This window comes from Pristiophorus japonicus, chromosome 7 (genome assembly GCF_044704955.1).
Source record: "Pristiophorus japonicus isolate sPriJap1 chromosome 7, sPriJap1.hap1, whole genome shotgun sequence".
Classification (NCBI taxonomy): Eukaryota; Metazoa; Chordata; class Chondrichthyes; family Pristiophoridae; genus Pristiophorus; species Pristiophorus japonicus.
This window is the reverse complement of record NC_091983.1, coordinates 204,277,489-204,300,079: the sequence shown is the minus strand read 5'-3', so window position 1 is coordinate 204,300,079 and position 22,591 is coordinate 204,277,489. Positions and strand designations below refer to the sequence as shown.

The following is a 22,591-nucleotide window of genomic DNA, read 5'->3' as shown; positions in this document are numbered from 1 at the left end:
TCTAAGGAGATCAAACTAGCATGTGACACCTCTCCGTATGGAGTTGGGGCAGTGATCTCTCATGTACTACAGAAACGACAGTTGTCAATGGACCGCAAAATGGCTAATTTTCTAATTACATATCGTAATACTCATACAACTAATGATAGAACACCAGCAGAGTTGTTTCTCAAACGACAGCCACGAACCAGAATCTCGTTGTTAAAACCAAACTTGGCACAGTCTGTAGAAGAGAAACAATTAAGACAGAAAGAGAATCTTGATAGAGGTAGAGTAAAAGAGAGAAGTGTGAAATTAATTCAAAAATAGTGAAAAACCATCAGCATAAATGGTTAAAGTGGTTACCAGGAAGAGTGGTGAAGATGTGGTCCTCGCACATATTTGGTCATGGTGTTTGATCATGGAAAGGTTAGGTTTGTTCACATTGATCATATTTTACTGACAGACATGGAAAGAGTTGAAGGTGATTATTTCTGACTCATCAGATAGTTTTGATACAAGTACCAGTAGCATAACCTATATCAAATGTATTGGAAACAAGTCCAAGAGAAAGTCAGAATTTAAGTCTGAGTCCGAGTCAGGCAGACAAACAGTCTGAAGTTGTAGAGTATTCAAATGTAAATCAAGGGCATCCCTTGGAGGAAAACTTTCCTCAGGATCAACCTCGAATGAGACTAAGTTCGACACCATGTTTGGACGGTTCTGATCGAGAGCGAAGATATCTTCTTCGAAATGGAAAACAAGTGGTTAAGCTTGATTTGTAAATATGGCATAGTAAGTCCGTACCTTTTGTTATGTATAACCATGCAAGTTATGTATGATGATTGTTTGTTATAATTAGTTCTTCATTAAGGAGGGAAAAGTGTAATATATGTAGCGCCACCCAGTGGACTACTGTGGCATTGCAGCCATTGCTGTTTACAACAATAGCAGCTCTTGGAGCAGTGATAAATATGAAGACCTGCAAAAAAGATAAGTTAATGTTTTTATTTTTTAATTATTTTTCAGTGATTCAATAGTTAAGTGTCTTGTGAATGTTTTGTGATTTTTTTATTTATTGTTTTTGCAATTTTTTGTTTGGTGCTTTCCCCCTCCCAAGGCCACTTTCGCAGCGGTATCGGCCTCAAAGTAAAGTTGCAGAAAATTCATGATTTGCGCCACGAATCCTCGTGCAACGCCGATTTTTACCATTGCACAAATTGAAGCTTAAATTTGACCTTGTAGCGGTATTGGAGCAAAAGCTGTTCGCCAAAAAATGAATTTCTAGCCCTAAATAGAGTACAAAAGCATGGAGGTGATGATCAACCTTTATAAAACACCGGTCCGATAACTGGAGTATTGTGTCCAATTCTGGGCACTGCACTTTAGGAAGGATGTGAAGGCCTTAGACAGGGTGCAGAAAAGATTTACAAGAATGTTTCCAGGGATGAGCGACTTCAGTTACGTGGATAGACTGGAGAAGCTGGGGTTGTTCTCCTGAGAGCAGAAAAGGTTGAGAGGAGATTTGATAGAGTATTCAAAATCATTAGGGGTCTAGGCATAGTAAATAGAGAAAAACTGTCCCCATTGGCAGAAGGGTCGAGAACCAGAGGACACAAATTTAAAGTGATTGGCAGAAGAACCAAAGGCGACACGAGGAAAAACATTTTTACGCAGCGAGTGGTTAGGATCTGGAATGCACTGCCTGATAATGAAGAGGAAAGTCATGGGCTGCAGGAGGATATCAATCTACTGGTCAGGTGGGCAGAGCAGTGGCAAATGGAATTTAATTCAGAGAAGGTATGAGACGTGAATTGGCTAGGATAAACTGCCAAATGATACTTAAAGGGTTGACAGTGGATAGACAACGGCAGACATTTATAGATTACATGAATGAACTTCAACAAATGGACATCCCTGTCTGGAGGAAAAATAAAACGGGGAAGGTAGCTCAACCGTGGCTAACAAGGGAAATTAGGGATAGTGTTAAATCCAAGGAAGAGGCATATAAATTGACCAGAAAAAGCAGCAAACCTGAGGACTGGGAGAAATTTAGAATTCAGCAGAGGAGAACAAAGGGTTTGATTAGGAGAGGGACAATAGAGTACGAGAGGAAGCTTGCAGGGAACATGAAAACTGACTGCAAAAGCTTCTATAGATATGTGAAGAGAAAAAGATTAGTAAAGACCAACGTAGGTCCTTTGCAGTCAGAATCAGGTGAATTTATAATGGGGAACAAAGAAATGGCAGACCAATTGAACAAATACTTTGGATCTGTCTTCACTAAAGAAGACACAAATAACCTTCCGGAAATACTAGGGGTTCGAGGGTCTAGCGAAAAAGAGGAACTGAAGGAAATCCTTATTAGTCAGGAAATTGTGTTAGGGAAATTGATGGGATTGAAGGCCGATAAATCCCTAGGGCCTGATAGGTTGCATCCCAGAATACTTAAGGAAGTGGCCCTAAAAATAGCAGATGCACTGGTGATCATTTTCCAACATTCTATTGACTCTGGATCAGTTCCTATGGACTGGAGGGTAGCTAATGTAACACCACTTTTTAAAAACAGAGAGAGAGAGAGAAAACAGGGAATGTTAGTCTGACATCGGTGGTGAGGAAAATGTTGGAATCAATTTTTAAAGATGAAATAGCAGTGCATTTGGAAAGCTGTGACAGGATCCGTCCTAGTCAGCATGGATTTATGAAAGGGAAATCATGCTTGACAAATCTCCTAGAATTTTTTGAGGATGTAACTAGTAGAGTGGACAAGGAAAACCAGTGGATATGGTGTATTTGGACTTTCAAAAGGCTTTTGACAAGGTCCCACACAAGAGATTGGTGTTCAAAATTAAAGCACATGGTATTGGGGGTAATGTACTGACTGATAGAGAACTGGTTGGCAGACAGAAAGCAGAGAGTCAGAATAAACGGGTTCTTTTCAGAATGGCAAGCAGTGACCAGTGGGGTGCCGCAGGGTGCAGTGCTGGGACCCCAGCTATTTACAATATACATTAATGATTTAGATGAAGGAATTGAATGTAATATCGGCAAGTTTGCAGATGTGGTGGTGTGAGCTGTGAGGAGGATGCTAAGAGGCTGCAGGGTGACTTGGGCAAATGCGTGGCAGATGGAGTATAATGTGGATAAATGTGAGGTTATCCACTTTGGTGGCAAAAACAGGAAGACAGAATATTATCTGAATGGTGACAGATTAGGAAATGGGGAGCTACAACGAGACCTGGGTGCCATGGTACATCAGTCATTGAATTTTGGCATACAGGTACAGCAGGTGGTGAAGGCGGCAAATGGCATGTTGGCCTTCATAGCTAGAGGATTTGAGTATAGGAGCAGGGAGGTCTTACTGCAGTTGTACAGAGCCTTGGTGAGGCCACACCTGGAATATTGTGTTCAGTTTTGGTCTCCTAATCTGAGGAAGGACGTTCTTGCTATTGAGGGAGTACAGCGAAGGTTCACCAGACTGATTCCCAGGATGGCAGGACTGACATATTAGGAGAGACTGGATCAATTGGGCTTGTATCCACTGGAGTTTAGAAAAATGAGGGGGGATCTCATAAAAACATAAAATTCTGACAGGATTGGACAGGTTAGAGGCAGGAAGAATGTTCCCGTCGCTGGGGAGTTCCAGAACCAGGGGTCACAGTCCAAGAATAAGAGGTAAGCCATTTAGGACCGAGGTGAGGAGAAACTTCTTCACTCAGTGGTTAACCTGTGGAATTCTCGACTGCAGAAAGTTGTTGAGATCAGTTCGTTAGATATATTCAAAAGGGAGTTAGATATGGCCATTACGGCCAAAGGGATCAAGGGGTATGGAGAGAAAGCAGGAAAGGGGTACTGAGGTTGAATGATCAGCCATGATCTTATTGAATGGCGGTGCAGGCTCGAAGGGCCGAATGGCCTGCTCCTGCACCTAATTTCTATGTTTTCTATGTTTCTAAAGAGGGAACAAGTCACCTGACTGCTTCCTGAAGTTATCAGCCACCTTGGTGAGGTCATACCAAAATCATAACACATGACTCTGGAATAACATGAAATATGAAAATACAAATCTGCACACTAATGAATTGAGAGAAATTGCATACAGGCCAGTTATGCAAAGTAAAGGTTGCAAAAGTTTTTGTTTACAAAAAAACAGGTCAATAGAATTCTGTTTGTGGGTTCACAGTGAGACAACGCAATAAAAGTCTTTCATCCCATAGACTCCATAGTATTCTATACTCAGATCCTGATAAAGGTTTGCCAAGAAACATTGTTTGGGTTACATTTTCTAGTAACTAGATCACAGATAAGCTGATTTGCACATATTTGAACCACAGCCTGTTTAGTCATTTGCTGAGCAATTCATTCTGAAGAAAAACATCCACAAACGTGATTAGACACACAGGAGCCACTGCTGACTCCAAGTGAAATGTCTGTACTGCGCATTTAATACTTGTATAATTGGGAGAACAGCTGACTTTTGGACATGGCAAATGTTGTAATTAAGTATTAACTTGGCTCACCTATGAATATGAAGTGGTTTGGTGTGCTGGAATTGTGCACTCAAACTTGTTCAGCTGGAGTTGATTTGCAGAGTGCTGCACATTTCGATGTTTGCTATAAAAGCAAAGTTGAGAATTGAATGTGGATATTTGCATATAATGCTACTGAGCTGTGGACATTTAGTAATTCATTCAGTGAATGATAAGGCAGTAAACCAAGGGAGAACTTCCGAGACTGTCATCTTAGCCAGAAGAGCAAGATGGCCTGGATACAGAACTCTAGCAGGGTAGAGGAAGTACTTCCACTTTTAGTCCATCGAATAATTAAATTTGGTAAATTGTGAGTGGAAGAATCACATAAGGAGTTATTCTACACTATTAATGTTTTTTTTTTACATTCGTTCAAGGGATGTGGGCGACGCCAGCAAGGCCAGAGTTTATTGCCCATCCCTAATTGCCCTGGAGAAGGTGGTGATGCCTTCTTGAACCATTGTTCTTTGTAGCAGTTTGGTACAACTGAGTAGCTTGCTAGGCCACTTCAGAGGGCATTTAAGAGTCAACCACATTGCTGTGGGTCTGGAGACACATGTAGGCCAGACCAGGAAAGGATGGCAGATTTCTTTCCCTAATGGACATTTGTGAACCAGATGGATTTTTATGACAATCCGGTAGTTTCATGGTCACCATTACAGACACTAGCTTCTTATTCCAGATTTATTTAATTAACTGAACTTAAATTCCCCAGCTGCCATGGTGGGATTGGAACTCACATAGTCCCGATCTCTGGATTACTAGTCCCGTAACACAACCACTATGCTACCGTACCCAGTGTCAATTAACAGAAACAACTCAGAACAAATGTAGTCACCATTCTCTTGTGAAATGGTCCAAAACTTCCATCTTCCATCCTTCTCTCTCTCTCTCCTCCCATCATTACAATGTGTACAAATTCTAATAGTATGTGGGCAGTGGCTTAATGGCAAAAAATCCATTTGGGGGAACCACAGTTAGGAAGGAGCGACATGCATCACTGGCAAGCAGAGAACTACCCTGAAAACAAAAACCTGATAAATGTAGTCCCAATCTAGACCAACATTTTAATGGAGTGCATATTATGAGGAACTAGTATTAGACAACAATTTGTATTTATATAGCGCCTTTAACAGTGAAATGTCCCAAGGCATTTCACAGGAGTATTGAGATATTTTTAAAATTTGACACCGAGCCACATAAGGAGAAATTAGGGCAGGTGACCAAAGAGGTAGGTTTTAAGGAGCGTCTTGAAGGAGGAAAGAGGTGAAGAGGTTCAAGCAAGGAATTCCTGAGTTTAGGGCCTAGGCAACAGATGGCACAGCCCCCAATGGTTAAACGATTATCAGGGATGATCAAGAGGGCCGAATTATAGGAATGCAAACATCTCGGGAGGGGGGGGGGGGGCGCTGGAGGAGATGGGGAGGGCTGAGACCATGGAGGGATTTGAAAACAAGGATGAGAATTTTGAAATCAAGGCATTGCTTAACAGGGAGCCAATGTAGGTCAGCGAGCACAAGGATGATGGGTGAGTGGGACTTGGTGCGAGTTAGGACACAGGCAGCCAACTTTTGGATCACCTTTAGGGTAAAATGTGGGAGGCCAGCCAGGAGGTGCATTGGAATAGTCAAGTCTAGAAGTAACAGGCATGGATGAAAAATAAAATAAAATGGATAAAAGTAAAATACCCAACCTGAAGCAGCTCTTTGACATGGCACCTCGTGGTAGCTCTTGTCAAAGTCTGCATTGACGAATAAGATGCTAAGTAGGAGCTATGCTGGGACCAAGCATCAAATTGCACCTTTAGAAAGAAGTGAATCAAGTCTTTGGCATTGTGGTTCAAAGCTATCAGTAAAATGATGCTAAGACTTATTTTACATTTCTTTCCCCCCTTTCTATTGGGATGAATTTATATAGATTTAAACAATGTGTCTTTGTGCTGACATATGACTAATTTTGTTAATATTTGCACAGCCCCATTAAGTTGCTCAATCCCTGTGGTTTGCCATCTATTTCAAAAGCACTAAAATTATTTAAAAGATTTTATCAGTCTGCTGTGGCATTCATCTGTTTGGGTACCTGCTCTATTTAAATGCAACTGTTGGATCAATTATTTATCCAGCAAACTGACTGCATGCATGTCACATGTCAAATAAATGCAGATGGAGACTAATCAACCCATCCCCTACAATTCCACCATCATCATTTCTTAAATGGTTCCCAGGACTTTGCCTCCAGTACCTTACCCAGAAGACTGTTCATGTGTTGATTACTGTTTTGGTGACGAGCTTCCTGACATCAGTCCTCAAGTTCCCTTTTACTAGTTACAACCGGTGTCATCTTGTGCATTCCCATGGTTTAGTTTGAAGAAATTTTAGCAATCTGCCTTTTCCATCTTTTAATATCACTTCTCAAGTCACCTCCTTTGAAGTCTGGAAAGTCCAAATTTCTCTTCTTCTAACTCAAACTGAGACTCTTTCTGGCTCTTCTCTGAACTGCCTACAGGGCTTGAATATCTCCCTTGATGATCAAAACTAGGCACAGTACTGGTGAGACAAAACTGCAATATAGTTTGATCATAATTTTCATCGATACAGTTCAGCATTCAATTTGCCTTGATTGCTGCTCCAGTGCTTCGATTTAAGTGTCAAATCTACTCCAAAAACCCCACCTATTTCCACTTCACCTCTTTTCTATTTCAACACCATTCCTACATACAGTACTTTTATCCACTTATAGGTCTCAACTTGCCTCGTAGTTTGCAATCATCTGCAAATTTGACCAATTTGCATTGAGTTCCTGATTCCAAGTTGTCAATGCAAATTAGAAACAGTAGGGGTTGCAACACTGATCCTACTCAGCATCTCACCCACCCTGCCCTGCTGCTTTCTTTCCTTTTGTAAATTTGTTATTCACATCCAAGCTTTATCATGAATGCTCAATGCTTCCAGTTCTAGCAGCACTTTTGTGAGGAACTGTAATGAAATTTAAGTTCACCAAGTGTCACAATTTTCCATATTAATAAAAAATCAAGCTTTAGTTACGCAGAATCTTCCCCTTCTGAAGTCAGGTTTGGCCCCATTTACAAGATCATCATACAAATAATACTCAATTTTACACCCAGTATTAATGATATTATTTTTACCTAATATTCAGGTTATGCAATCTAGTCTCTCAGTTTAAATATTGTAGCCAATGGGTGTCCTAACAATTTTCTGTTTGCATAACAGGGTGCAAGAACAACAGATGGCTAATGAAGTAATCTTTAACTATATAAACACTGGTTTCTATGGTCTGAAGAATTGTCCTTTTATGTCTTAAGACACTTCAGACTCATGGGTTTTACATCATGGCCTGGAATATATTCTTCCTCACTGCATTCCCACTTTTAACAGTAAGGGTTGGAATTTCCTTAATCTGGTGTGGGAATAACGTCCGTCACTCTGACTCAAGCCCAGCTTCCTGGGTCGGGGTTATAATGTATTCACGACAGGCATCCTGCCAGTAACGGAGAACCTGCCAGTTCCCCCAAGAAAAATGAACGTGGTGCTGTAGCAGACCAAGCAGGAGGGAAATGGGCTGGGAATCACCATCCACACCGCCCCTCCCCCACCTCCCAATCAGCAGGCAGGGACGGTGCAGCCAGCAGCGAAAGAGAAATTGTCACTGCAGAAAGGCGGTGGTAGTCCACGCTGTCTGATTATACCTGCCGATGCCCTGCCTGATTTGGGGCAGGATATTGGAGGAAAATCCAGGCCTAGGACTCATTGCACAGTGACCTCCACAAACGTATCGTTTCCAAGAACTTCAGTCTTGCTTGTGTCATCTTCAGCATCTTAAAACCCAATCTTGGCACACCTAGTCCTTACTTTCTGATTTAGCCAGCCTTCTCATTCTTGTGGTCCCACCTTTGTGGTCATCAGTGCCGTGGACCTTAACCCTGCAAGTTTCTTCGATTTAAATAAAAAGGATCTGTGGATTACACATGATTGAGGTTCAGTTGTTGTGTCGTGCTTCTTCTAACAGGGCATGTTTAATTGACACTCTTAGACTCTAACTTATTTAACCTCATGAGGGAAATGGCTAGCTACTGGTAACACAGCGAGACTTCTCTCTGACCCTCAAAAAGTAATAATTGAGCTAAAACAACTAGGACAACAACCCAACACTACAATTCATATAATTGAAGCTTGGAATGCAATTGCATTCCATAGATAACATTCCTGTGGCCTATCAGAACTGGAACAACATTGTTCTACAGAATGTTTGAATATCTATCTGTGTACTTACCCTCCTAGCCTTCAATCTATTCATCCAATTCCTTTCAAAAATAGGAGTCAAATCGACAAACCGTCATTGCATCATTTACCTCCGACTGGTTGCATTTCACAGACACATGCTTTTTTAGTACCAGCAGGACTGGAACAGTTGTGCTCGAGAGTTCGTGGTTCATTTATTTCAAGGCAGCGCTGCTTTCTTGACTCGCTCACCTGCTGTTGGCTGCTCTAGATTAAATAAATTGAGCCCCAAACAGTGCAAATTGTACATGGTCCACTGGAAACAGCAAGCTCAGTCACTGGGTTGGACTGATCATTCCATCCGTAGTGGTTAAAATAATAAAGCTTGAAGTGACAGCCATACCCCACACCATATTAGTGAGTACACTATCAATATGGTGTGCGATATGGTTAAACTACTAATCTGCCAGGAGTTACAAAAAGTAAACAATAAACTGTCAAACTTTACAGCAGTCAGAGGTCTGTGTGAGGCATTTTGTTTCAGTAGATCTGCTACTGGAAGCAGCAGTACTGGCTTTACCACTTCTCTTCACTGCCGCCAGAAGAGGTGCCTAACTCTCAGTTTGGAGCAGCATTGCGCAATGTTCACAATCTCATCTGTACTGTCGGTCAAGCAGGAGGCCAGCTATTTCCCAAAGAAAAGGGTAGGGAGGAAGAACAAGCCATACCCTGCAAGCACTCTTGTGCACTTAATGTTCCTTACTGAAGGGTGTTGGCAGTGGTTGAGTTCAGCTCAGACACAAGACACAGCAAGAAAATACATCACAGCGTACAAAATTAATTGCCTTTAAACAATGCAGATTGGGAATAAAAATTAATTGTTTTTTTTTTCCAATGACTTTTAAGGGTGCAGGCGACAGCTTTGTGGGCGCCCTAGCATTCTACATGGCTTACTACCCTTGTATGGAACTGGAAGAAATGAACAGAAGGGCCTGTTACATCGCTTCGGTGAGCGTCCAATCACAAGGAACCCAAGCTAGCTACCCCCGCAGAGCACAGCTCCCACAGGAACTATTTTAGGCAAAAGCTGCCTGTTTCAGGAGAAGATGAAGAGATGAGACATTCAACATGGTTATATCTATAGTTCATTTTATTGTACACTTTAAAAATAACTAACAAATTATAAATAAAAGTGCAAAGAGTTAGTCCCCTCTTCTCGTGTCACTGTCTTCTGTTGAAATATCACCATCATCTTTTGCGTCATTCTATTTCCAGGAAATCTTCTTCAGTTCCTAAACAGTCCTTGCTCAAAGCCAGTTCATTTAAGCTCCCTATATCAGATTGACCTGATTTTTTTCTTTTCAAAGAAAAGGACATGCTTGTTCACTGCAAGGGAAATAAATAGAAATGTGGTTACAATACAAGGTTCTACAACAAAATTGACACCAAGCAAGCAGTTGCTAGGAACCCACCTAGCTTCCACCTGACCCCACAACAACCGAGAATAGGGACTCATCATGTGCTGCTGCTTTGGGGTACAGCAGATTATACCACAAACATCCCACCAGAGAATGTATTTCTTCACGGATTCACCCACTTATCTGTCAAATAGCTGGAGGAGGTCTTTTTTAATAAAAGATGGTAAAATGCCATATCTTTTTAATAATAGCAATAAATACTGGTGAAGGAAGCTCTTGTGCCTTGAAATTAAGAGCCAGTATTCGTGCACAACGTTGCATGTCTGTATGAATTTCCTTTGTGTGAAATCTGAACAGAGGCATATTGAAAATAACTAGGTAATGGCTCCATTAAAAAAAAGCAGACAAAGGAATTTAATACAAACTCATTAACAGTGAGTTCTAGTATTCAAATGACCTTATTTCAAGCCACTGACACTTTCTTATTTTCTCAAAGATGGAGGCGAGAAAGCAGTAACCAAAGGAACTGGTTATTGAAGAGCAACACTTAGTGAATAACTTTAGTTAACTACATGAAACCTAATTACAGCAAGCTGGCTGCTTCATCAGTGAAAGAAATTAAACATTCACAAGCACTGAAAACAAAGCTTTTGAAAACTGCTTCAAGCTAAATGCTCTGCATGAAAGTGCACTAAAAGTTCATTTTTCAATGACACGACACCTTCAATACCACTAATCCCTTGGGTCTTTCAAGTTTTAACAAGTGAAAGGAGACTTTGTATTACAGCCCAGATATAAAGTGCAGCACACAATATTTTCTCAGCCCTTATGCCCAGACATTTTATGGAACCGCACCCATCATTTAAAAGTCTCTAACACATGACGTAAGTGGTATGAGTTTTTTTTTTAAAAAGGAAACACACCCAAACCAATGTCCTAGAAGAGACTATCCTGCCATGACTGATGTCCAATTGTTTCCATGAGGGGATACATATTTAGTGAAGGATTAGAATCTTATGTAATCACGTAGCAACAGATTATCAGTTTGTCCTTGAATGCTTTTCCCGGACATGGTAACCAACATACGGAGGATTCCATACAGGACTGAGAAAGCAGCTACTGGATCCATTCCTTACAGTGAGATGAGGCACACACTCAGCATCAGTAGGAATTTCAAAATAAATGATGTGACTAAAAAAGTTTGCATGAATGTGTTGTCAAAACACAAAAGGGTATTCACTCAGAGTCTGGTGATGACAGATCACACGAAGAGCTGTAAATCACTATTTTCCTACTAGGTTTATTGTACCTGAAATGATAGAACATGGTCCTTTAATCTTTGGATACAAGGGTTTTTCACAATGAGTTTGAAAAATTGTCCCCGTTTCTAATCGGCAAGAGTTCACAGCATTAAACTGGCAGCCTCATGTACTGAGACCATAAAGACACTGGTGGGAAAAAGGAATCACCATGTTGATCCAGTGCAGGGCAGGGAAAAATACTCTTCAAGCATTGGGCTTTATAACAAGAACTTGCATTTATATAGCACCTTTAACATAATAAAACATCCCAAGGCTCTTCACAGAAGTGTTATCAAACAATATTTGACACCGAGCCACAGAAGGAGATATTAGGACAGGCGTAGGTTTTAAGGAGAGAGAGGTGGAGAGATTTAGGAAGGGAATTCCAGAATGTAGGGCCGAGGTAGCTGAAGGAATGGCCACCAATGGTGCAGTGATGAAAACCAAGAATGCGCAAGAGGACAGAATTGGAGGAGCGCAGAGATCTTGGAGGGTTGCAAGACTGGAAGCATATCATTGGAGAACAGTACAGGGAACATAATTTTATCTGGCTTGGCATTACTTGATCTAACACTGGAATCCAATCACAAGTATTCCAAGGGGGGGGGGGGGGGGCGGGCGGATATGTAAGAGCCGTGATGAGAAATCTAATACTAATTTACTAGTCAGTCAGTGTGTTGACAAGTCCAATTCCAAAGGTTTAACAGTAATTGCAAGGAATGCAGTACTGTGTTTTGTCAGACTTTATTTTCCCTTTCTATTTGGCCCTATTAGGAGTCACACACAGACACGATCACAAATATCAGATTCTCAGATATATGCCCGTAATGCTGTTTAGTTGATTTGCCAAGCAGCATAACAGAACTGCTAAACTCACCCTCTAGGGCAAGCTGTGCATAAACTAGCAGATTGGATGGAACCTCAGCAAATCTCCCGAGTGCCACAGAAGAAGAAGTGAGTATGACACCGCTCTAGAGAACCAGCTTGCAAATGGCAAGTGGGATTCAAATTTATTCTCAGGCCAGCAGTTGTTGTAGCTACTAGGAGAAACTTGTTTTTTTTTTACATATATATACACACACACACACACAGGGTTACGAGGCTATAGATTACATTGACTGAAAGAGTCCATGCCGACATTTAAGAATAGACAGTCAAGTGGTTGATGGAAAGAGGGCTAAAGGGATATGAGTAAGGAGTAAAGGGCAGGCAGATGGGATTAGGACTACTGCTCACGTGGAGGATAAACACCAAGACGGACTGGTTGCTCAGACAGCTTGCATCTGTGTTGCCATTTCTACGTAATAGGTCACCCCATTTGCAATATGTTGCCCAAGCCTACCACTGCCATAGAGGGCAAGAATGGAGATGTAACATGCTGCCCCTATGTAACATCCTGTAGTATTGAGCTATTGTCAGTAAGATTACAATCCAGAATGAATGTTTTGAGTATCAGTCAAGCTCTCATAGTGCTTCACACAGGGAGGCGAGACCGTGTAGAATTCAGATACGGGCCCAGAAGAGCCGAGGGCCCAGGGGCAGCACGGGCCAGCCCACACTGCGATATGTGCACGCACTAGGTCCGTGCAGCAGAGCAGGTCTTCAGTCGTCCTGGTTCAACCCTTGCCTCTGGATAAAGGCCTAGCTCTGTCGAGCCCATGTGGTGACTGATGTGTAACGGTCACCACACGTTAAAAAAAATCCACGTACAGGCATTTTCCACCACCTCAATTGGAGTTCAGGACTGGAACATCGGGTTCTTCATTGAAACATCTGAACTTGTGGAAGCAAGTCATCCTCGTTCGAGGGACCGCCTATGATGAGAATTCAGATGAAATGGGATATAATTCGAGGACGTTCAGACATTACATTTTTAATATATATATTATAGATAGTAATGGGTGGTTAGAGCTGTATTACAAAATGAATGGATAAGAGTTGGTATCAGTAAAGAGTGTCTAATGAAGCCACCAACTGGTATCACATGATCCATGTACCTGCCACAGTTCCGCATTACAATTTACCTATAGGATCGTGTTTTCTCAGGACTAGCTTTTCCCGTAGTCGGCTCCGCTTTGCATTGAAACAGAAGCCAGTTCCAGCTGCACTCGCCATCTGCACAAGGATGGACCTGTGAAAATTCAACAAAACATTAGTGAAGCCTGCCTGCTAGTAAATGAGACAAAACTGCACTTTGCAGTGACAACTTGTATTTCTGTAGCAATCCTCACAACTACGCCTCAGTGTTTTAAATGGCAGTGGACACTGAATGGGTGGGAAAAGAGGATGAGGGAAACAGCACTGTCGAAGAGAAGGGTCCTTAGGAGGCCTTTGAAAAGCAGGAAGGGAGGTGACAAAACGGAGGGTCTTGAGCGATGGGATTCCAGATGGGGAATTGGAAGAAAGAATGTGTGTTTATGTAGCAACCTATCACATCCTCAGGATGCTCCAAAGAGCAGTTAATCAATGTATTATTTGATATTATGCAAGCATAGTGGCTGAAAGGAATGGCCGCCCAATGATGGTGAAGAATGATGGCTAAACTGCTGTTGGAGCTGTGGTAGGACTCCTGTGAATGCCTGAGTGAGGGTACAGAAAATATATATAATAATGCTTCCAGGGATGAGGGACTTCAGTTACGTGGATAGACTGGATAAGCTGGGGATGTTCTCCTTAGAGCAGAGAAGGTTGAGCGGAGATTTGATAGACGTGTTCAAAATTATGAGGGGTCTAGACAGAGTAGAGAGAGAGAAACTGTTCCCATTGGTGGATCGAGAACCAGAGGGCACAGATTTAAGGTGATTGGCAAAAGAACCAAAAGGTGACTGGAGGAAAAACTTGTTTTAAACGCAGCGAGTGGTTATGATCTGAAATGCACTGCCTGAAAGGCAGATTCAATTGTGGCTTTCAAAAAGGAATTGGATAAGTACCTGAAAGGAAAAAAAATTGCATGGCTACAGGGAAAGGGCAGGGAAATGGGACTAGCTGAAGCGCTCTTGCAGAAAGCCAGCACAGGCTCGACAGGCCAAATGGCCTTCTATGCTTTAACCATTCCATGATTCAAGGGCTGAAGCACATTGAAAGAAAAACTTGCATTTATTTAGCCTCTTTCAACGATCATCGGATTGAGGCAATATGAGGTGGTGAAATGCCATGGTGGGACAGAAGGCATGCATAGGGATGTCTGGCTAGAATTGATCACCGAAGTAGGGTGGGATGAGGCCATGGAGGTGCGGACGGCATGTGTGGGGCTGGAAGAGATCAGAGGTAATCATCATAGGCTGTCCCTCGAAATCGAGGAAGACTTGCTTCCACTCAAAGTGAGTTCTCAGGTGACTGTACAGTCCAATACGAGAATTACAGTCTGTCACAGGTGGGACAGGCAGTGGTTGAAGGAAAGGGTGGTTGGGGAGCCTGGTTTGCCGCACGCTCCTTCTGCTATCTGCGCTTGGTTTCGGCATGCTCTCAGCGACGAGACTCGAGGTGCTCAGCGCTCACTTGGATGCTCTTCCTCCACTTAGGATGGTCTTGGGCCAGGGATTCCCAGGTGCCGGTGGGGATGTTGCATTTGATTAAGGAGACTTTGAGGGTGTCCTTAAAACGTTTCCTCTGCCCACCTGGAGCTCACTTGTCATGTAGGAGTTCCGAGTAAAGCGCTTGCTTTGGGAGTCTCATGTCGGGCATTCGGATGATGTGGCTCGTCTAACGGAGCCGGTTGAGTGTGGTCAGTGCTTCGATGCTGGGGACGTTGGCCTGAGCGAGAACACCGACCTTGATGCGTCTATCCTCCCAGTGGATTTGCAGGATCTTGCGGAGGCAGCTCTGGTGGTACTTCTCCAGCGCTTTGAGGTGTCTACTGTATATGGTTCACGTCTCTGAACCATACAAGAGGGCGGGTATCACTACTGCCCTGTAGGCCATAAGCTTGGTGCCAGATTTGAGGTCCTGGTCTTGAAACACACTCTTCCTCAGGTGACTGAAGGCTGCGCTGGCGCACTGGAGGCAGTGTTGGACCTCATCGTCGGTGTCTGCCCTTGCTGATATTAGGCTCCCGAGGTATAGAAAGTGGTCCATGTTGTCCAAGGCCGCGCTGAGGATTTTGATGACCGGGTGCAGTGCTGTGCGGCGGGGTCAGGTTGGAGGACATTTGTCTTACGGATGTTTAATATAAGGCCCATGTTTTCGTACATCTCAGTGAAATGGGAGCCAGTGTAGCTCAGTGACTGCAGAGGTGAAGGGATTAGGGGCCGTGAAGTTCAGCATCAGCTGTAGTTGATGTACAGTGGAGCAGGCCGGCTGACAAGAGTGTGTTGGTGCAATCCATTGCAGTTAACGATTCACAATATCAAATGAGAATTGCTGGCTTGGTGTGAAAATGCAGGCCGGTTACAGCATTTTAATTAGGATGAGTCTATTTACCCCACGTCAGAAATGATTGTATTATTCCTAAAAGTACATCATCTACCTGTGCAATATCCATTGGGGATTTCGAAATTCACTTATTCAAATGGAACTTTAAAAGAAAAAATTCTGCCTCATAAATAACTCCCTCAAGGATTAAAAATAAAAGTCAAGTTTCTTGAATTAGGTGCAGCCACTGAAATGCGTTTAAATAATAGCGAGAGATAATGAAGTTCAGCCTGTGTCAGCGTCTCAGAGAAAGACATGGTTTAAAAAGAAAGTTTGCTCATTTTCTTCTCTCAAGGCTTCAATCCAAGCTTGGGTACAGCTCCTGGAATGCTTTTCAAGTGACCATTCTTCATGCAGTTTATTCAATTGAGGTACATAAGAACATAAGAAATAGGAACAGGAGTGGGTCATATGGCCCCTCGAGCTTGCTCCGCCATTCAATACGATCATGGCCGATCTGATCATGGACTCAGCTCCACTACTCCGCCCGCTCCCCATAACCCCTTATCGTTTAAGAAACTGTCTATTTCTGTCTTAAATTTATTCAATGTCCCAGCTTCCACAGCTCTCTGAGGCGGCAAATTCCACAGATTTACAACCCTCAGAAGAAATTTCTTCTCATCTCTGTTTTAAATGGGCTTCCCCTTATTCTAAGATCATGCCCTCTAGTTCTAGTCTCCCCCATCAGAGGAAACATCCTCTTTACATCCACATCGTCAAGCCCCCTCATAATCTTATAAGTTTCGATAAGATCACCTCTCATTCTTCTGAATTCCAATGATTAGAGGCCAACCTACTCAACCTTTCCTCATAAGTCAACCCCTTCCATCTCCGGAATCAATCTAGTGAACCTTCTCTGAACTGCCTCCAAAATAAGTATATCCTTTCGTAAATATGGAAACCAAAAATGCACGCAGTATTCCAGGTGTGGCCTCACCATACCTTATATAGCTGTAGTAAGACTTCCCTGCTTTTATACTCCATCCCCTTTGCAATAAAGGCCAAAATACCATTGGCCTTCCTGATCACTTGCTGTACCTGCATACTATCCTTTTGTGTTTCATGTACAAGTACCCCCAGGTCCCGCTGTACTGCGGCACTTTGCAATCTTGCTCCATTTAAATAATAACTTGCTCTTTGATTTTCTTCTGCCAAAGTGCATGACCTCACACTTTCCAACATTATACTCCATCTGCCAAATTATTGCCCACAAACTCACTTAGCCTGTATGTCCTTTTGCAGATTTTGTGTCCTCACATTGCTTTTCCTCCCATCTTTGTATCGTCAGCAAACTTGGCTATGTTACACTCAGTCTCTTCTTCCAAGTCGTTAATATAGATTGTAAATAGTTGGGGTCCCAGCACTGATTCCTGCGGCACCCCACTAGTTACTGGTTTCCAACCAGAGAATGAACCATTTATCCCAACTCTCTGTTAGTTAGCCAATCCTCTATCCATGCTAAGATATTACCCCCAATCCCGTGAACTTTTATCTTGTGCAGTAGCCTTTTATGTGGCACCTTGTCATTTGCCTTTTGGAAATCCAAATACACCACATCCACTAGTTCCCTTTTATCCACCCTGTTCGTTACATCCTCAAGCAGCAAATTTGTCAAACATGACTTCCCCTTCATAAATCCATGCTGACTCTGCCTGACCAAATTTTGCTTTTCCAAATGTCCTGCTACTGCTTCTTTAATAATGGACTCCAACATCTTCCCAGCCACAGATGTTAGGCTAACTGGTCTATAGTTTCCTGCTTTTTGTCTGCCTCCTTTTTTTAAATAGGGGCATTACATTTGCAGTTTTCCAATCTGCTGGGACCTCCCCAGAATCCAGGGAATTTTGGTAAATTACAACTAATGCATCCACAATCCTTGCTGCTACTTCTCTTAAGACCCTGGGATGCAAGCCATCAGGTCCAGGGGATTTATCTGCCTTTAGTCCCATTATCTTACTGAGTACTGCCACCTTAGTAATTGTGATTATGTTAAGTTCCTCCCCCCCATAGCCCCTAGACTATCCACTGTCAGAATATTGTTAATGTCTTCTATTGTAAAGACTGATACAAAATATTTGTTGAGTTTCTGCCATCTCCATGTTCCCCATTACATCACAGTCGAACATAAACCTGTCCTCATACAACATCCAACCTAGCAAGAGTCAATGGATGGTAATCAGGAGAGGAAACCTGGCTAATTTTAACTCCCCCTAGCTCAGAGACAGCAAGAGTAACTGTAGCACCCTTACAGACTCACTACCTGATACAAGTTCACGGTAGGATGGAATCAAATCTGCAACCTTCCAATTTATATAGCAGCATTACACTGCCCCTAACAAATGAATTAATAGGGGAGTGAGGAGAGACACCATAAACAATAATCTATCTTTGAGATGATGACTGAAATATCGTGTACTTCCAGCAGTTTCTGGTTTTGTCAGATCTCGAACTTTTCCCATTTGCAGCTTTTGTGTACCAAAATTCTCACATCAGTCCGACTAGTGCTAAAAATACACCAGGATACAAATAACCTGCACTTGTCAAATAACCTGCACTTGTCAGGAGTGCATGAGGTGCAAAAGCTTGTGTACATTGACTGAAAGTTACTGGAGCCGTTTACTGCCTCACAGTCAGTCTGACACAACAAGCTCATCGCCTGAGCCGTAACCCTTTCACTAGTCAAGCCCACAATACTATAACACTTGGAAGTGATGCTGTGTGGTAAACGCTTACCATCTCCATTAAAAAATAGCAACAGAATCTGGTACAGCATGTGTCACACAGTTAATCTCTCAGACTTCAACAAAAGTAACACTGCAGTGTGCTGAAATATACAGCAGAGGCTGTACTAGGCCTCTCTACCATCGACAGGTAGAAGAGTGTGATGAGATGCTTACCTGGATGGGTGCAACTGCAACACTTGAAGGTCAACACCACTCAGGACAGAATAGTTTGCTTGACCAGTGCCCCTGCTACTGGACTGAATAGCCACCCACTCCATCAGTGGTGCGCTGTGAACTGTAGTACCTACTATCTACAGGATGCAGTGTACCAGGTTTACTTTGATGGCACCTCCCAGCCCTGCGGTCTCTACCACGGAGAAGGGCAAGAACAGCAAAATCACGGGAATACCATCACCTCCAAAATCCCCTCCCTGTTACACATCATTCTCACTTCAGCATATACCGCCAGCCCTTCAGTCAGTCACTGGACCCAAGTCCTGGAATTACCAACCCTACAACCACATAGCATCATGAGATCTCCATCACCACAAGGATGGCAGCAGTTCAAGGAGAAAGCCCATCACCACCTTCTCGGGGCAAGGTGGGATGGGCAATAAAGCGGTCTTGCCAGCGTCACCCACATCCCAAGCGCAAATTGAAAAAAGCACGTAAGTACGCAGAAATTCTACATTATGCGAACCATACAATGTTAATTGAAGATTGAGTGTCCTTGAGAATTAGACTTAACGGCCCCAAGTTTCCACACGCGGCAAAACAGGCGCCCCTCCGAGCTGGGCGCCCGTTTTTCACGCCGAAAACGGCGCCTGAAAAAAAAACGCGCTATTCTCGAGCGCTTTGCAGCTCGATGTCAGCTTGGCGCGGCGCCCAGGGGGCGGAGCCTACCACTCGCGCCGATTTTGTAAGTAGGAGGGGGCGGGTACCATTTAAATGAGTTTTTTTCGTGCCGGCAACCCTGCGCATGCGCGTTGGAGCGTTCGCACACGCGCAGTGTGAAGGAAACATTGGCACTCGGCCATTTTTGTAGTTCTTTGTAGCTGTTCAATTTTTAACATTTTTCAATAAAACCACATTGCCCTTCCATGATCAGCACTGAGGCTTCTTGCAGCAGTGAGAAGGCTGCAGGAAGACTCAGAAGTTGAGGCAGCTGTTTCCCGAAGGGCCCGACCGACGGCAGAGGGGCCTACCCGCCCCCCCCCCGTGCCGTCGGGAATGGCTGCCTCAACTTCTGAGGCTTCCTGCAGCCTTCTCACTGCCTCCCCCCGCTGCCATCGGTCGGGCCCTCACTGCTTCCCCCCCCCCCCCCCCCCCCCCGCCGTCGGAACGGCTGCCTCCTCCCTGCCTCCCCCCCGCTGCCGTCGGGAACGACTGCCTCAACTTGTGAGGCTTCCTGCAGCCTTCTCCCTGCCTGAAGCACTTTCACACAGGTAGGAACATGGTTTATTTAATCTTTTCTTTGCTTATAAATTTTTATTCAGGTTGGAATTATTTGTATAATATTTGTATGAGTATAACTAAGGATTTATTGTAGAATGTAATGACTTCCCTCCCCCCACCTCGTTCCGGACGCCTAATTTGTAACCTGCGCCTGATTTTTTAATGTGTAGAACAGGTTTTTTCAGGCCTACAAAAATCTTCACTTGCTCCATTCTAAGTTAGCTTGGAGTACGTTTTCACTGTGGAAACTTTCAAATCAGGAGTCAGTGGCTGGACACGCCCCTTTTTGAAAAAAAAATTCTGTTCCAAAGTGAAACTGTTCTACATGACTAGAACTGCAGAAAACTTAAATGTGGAGAATTACAATTTCTAAGATACTCCGTTCTCCACCAGTTGCTCCTAAAAATCAGGAGCAAATCATGTGGAAACTTGGGGCCAACGAGTGGGCAACAAATATACAAGATAACAACTGAAACTCAGGATTGATTACTGAAAATGAAGGCTTAGGAGCCAGTGACTATTTTTATAATTAAAAACCATTCCTGATCAGCCATGATCTTACTGAATGGTGGTGCAGGCTCGAAGAGCCTAATGGCCTACTCCTGCACCTATTTTATGTTTCTAATCTCCAGAACTGGTCAGATTGACCAAAATCATTTTTCTGGTCTTATACCAGCTATGTTCTTGCTGTGACTGAGCCAAAATCATAGAATCATTATAGTAGGAGGCCATTCGGTCCATCGAGCCAGTGCCAGAGCATGTCAGCTGGTCCCAATCTCCTGCCCTTTCCCTGTAGCCGTGCAAAAAAAAAGAATTCTTCAGGTACTTATCGAATTCCCTTTTGAAAGTCACGATTGAATCGGCCTCCAGCATTTCAGCCAGTACATTCCAGATCATAACCACTCGCTACATAAAAAAGTTTTTCCTTCGTCACCTTTTGGACCTCCAGCCAATCCCCTTAAATCTGTGTCCTCTGGTTCTCGACCCTTCCACCAATGGGAACAGTTTCTCCCTATCTACTCTGTCGAGACCCCTCATGATTTTGAAGACCCATGTCAAATCTCCTCTCAATCTTCTGCTATAAAGAAAACAACCCCAGCTTCTCCAGGCTATCCACGTAACTGAAGTCCCTCATCCCTGGAACCATACTCGTAAATCTTTTCTGCACCCTCTGAGGCCTTTCCATTCTTCCTAAAGTGCGGTGCCCAGAATTGGACACAATACTCTAGTTGAGACCAAACCAATGTTTCATCATAACTTCCTTGCTTTTGTACTCTATACCTCTAGTAATAAAGCCCAGGATTCCATATGCTTTTTTAACCACTTTCTCAACCTTATCCTGCCACCTTCAAAAATTTGTACACATATACCACCAGGTCTCTCTGTTCGTGCACCCCCTTTAGAATTGTATCCTTTAGATTATATTGCCTCTCCTCATTCTTCCAACCAAAATGTATCTCTTTGCACTTTTCTGCGTTAAACTTCATCTGCTACATGTCCGCCCATTCCATCAGCCTGTCTATTTCCTCCATCTAATGTCCCCGGCCTGCTGATGGTCTTGCAGGCCGGGACCGCGTCGATTTTCGGGCTGGGCCATCGCACGCTGCTCCCTCTAATGGCCCCGGCCTGATGGGCCCCGGCCTGATGGGCCCTGGAAATCGGCACAGTCCCGGCCTGCAAGACCATCAGCAGGGCGGGGCCATCAGGAGGAGCAGCGTGCGGCTGTGCCACTGCAGGGAGCAGCACGTGCTGCTGCAGGAAGGCGATGACTGACTGCAGTGTGGGCAGGTGCAGCAGGAGCGGCGAGGTCAGGACGAAGGAGCGGCAAGAGTTCGTAGAGGGATGTGATCGAGGCCCAGGAGAGGCGAGAGTTCGGGAACCAGCAGAGACAAAGGCCCAGGGACAGCACGGGCCAGCAAACACTGCAAACATTAGGTCCGTGCAGCAGAGCTAGTCTCCTGTCATCTTGGTTAATCCTTGGCACTGGACCAAGACCTTGCTCTGTCAAACCCGTGTGGTGGCTGGGGTATAACGGCCTCCACACGTTATAAAAATCCACGCACAGGCATCTTCCGCACTTCAGGATGCAGTTCGGGATCCGGAATTTGATTGAAACACCTGTGAACTCATCCATTTTCGGCGTGGAAGCAAGTCATCCTCATTTCGAGGGACTGCCCATGATGATGATGACGACTATTTCCTCTTAAAGTCTATCCCTATCCTCTTCACGACACTTCCAAGTTTTGAAATATGCAAATTTTGAAATAGTGCCCTGTACACCTAAGTCCAAATCATTAATATACAAGAAGAAAAGCAGCGGTGCCAGTACCAACCTTTGGGGACACCACTGGATACCTTCCTCGAGTCCAAAAAAATAACCGTTCACCACTACTCTGTTTCCTGTCACTTAGCCAGTTTCGTATCCAAGCCACCACTGTCCCTTTTATTTCATGGGATTCAACTTTGCTGGCAAGCCTATTATGTGGCACTTTATCAAACGCCTTCTTGACCACACTTCGATTTGTCAACGTCAATGTT

The 22,591-nt window shown here is 43.6% G+C and overlaps 2 protein-coding genes across 2 annotated transcripts in view; one reads left to right on the top strand and one right to left on the bottom strand.

Moving 5' to 3' along the window:
- Positions 1-9,953, top strand: part of rbks (ribokinase) — a 220,502-nt gene extending 210,549 nt beyond the window's left edge. Inside the window, exon 8 of the mRNA XM_070885723.1 lies at positions 9,653-9,953. Within this exon, the coding sequence (XP_070741824.1) occupies positions 9,653-9,826 (174 nt within the window). The 3' untranslated portion in view covers positions 9,827-9,953. The remainder of the gene's footprint in view (positions 1-9,652) is intronic.
- The window catches only part of mrpl33 (mitochondrial ribosomal protein L33), a 76,789-nt gene continuing 64,071 nt past the window's right edge, over positions 9,874-22,591 (bottom strand). The window contains exons 6-7 of the mRNA XM_070884249.1: positions 13,490-13,596; positions 9,874-10,132 (exon numbers count right to left, since the gene is read on the bottom strand). Of these exons, the coding sequence (XP_070740350.1) occupies positions 10,083-10,132; positions 13,490-13,596 (157 nt within the window). The 3' untranslated portion in view covers positions 9,874-10,082. The remainder of the gene's footprint in view (positions 10,133-13,489; positions 13,597-22,591) is intronic.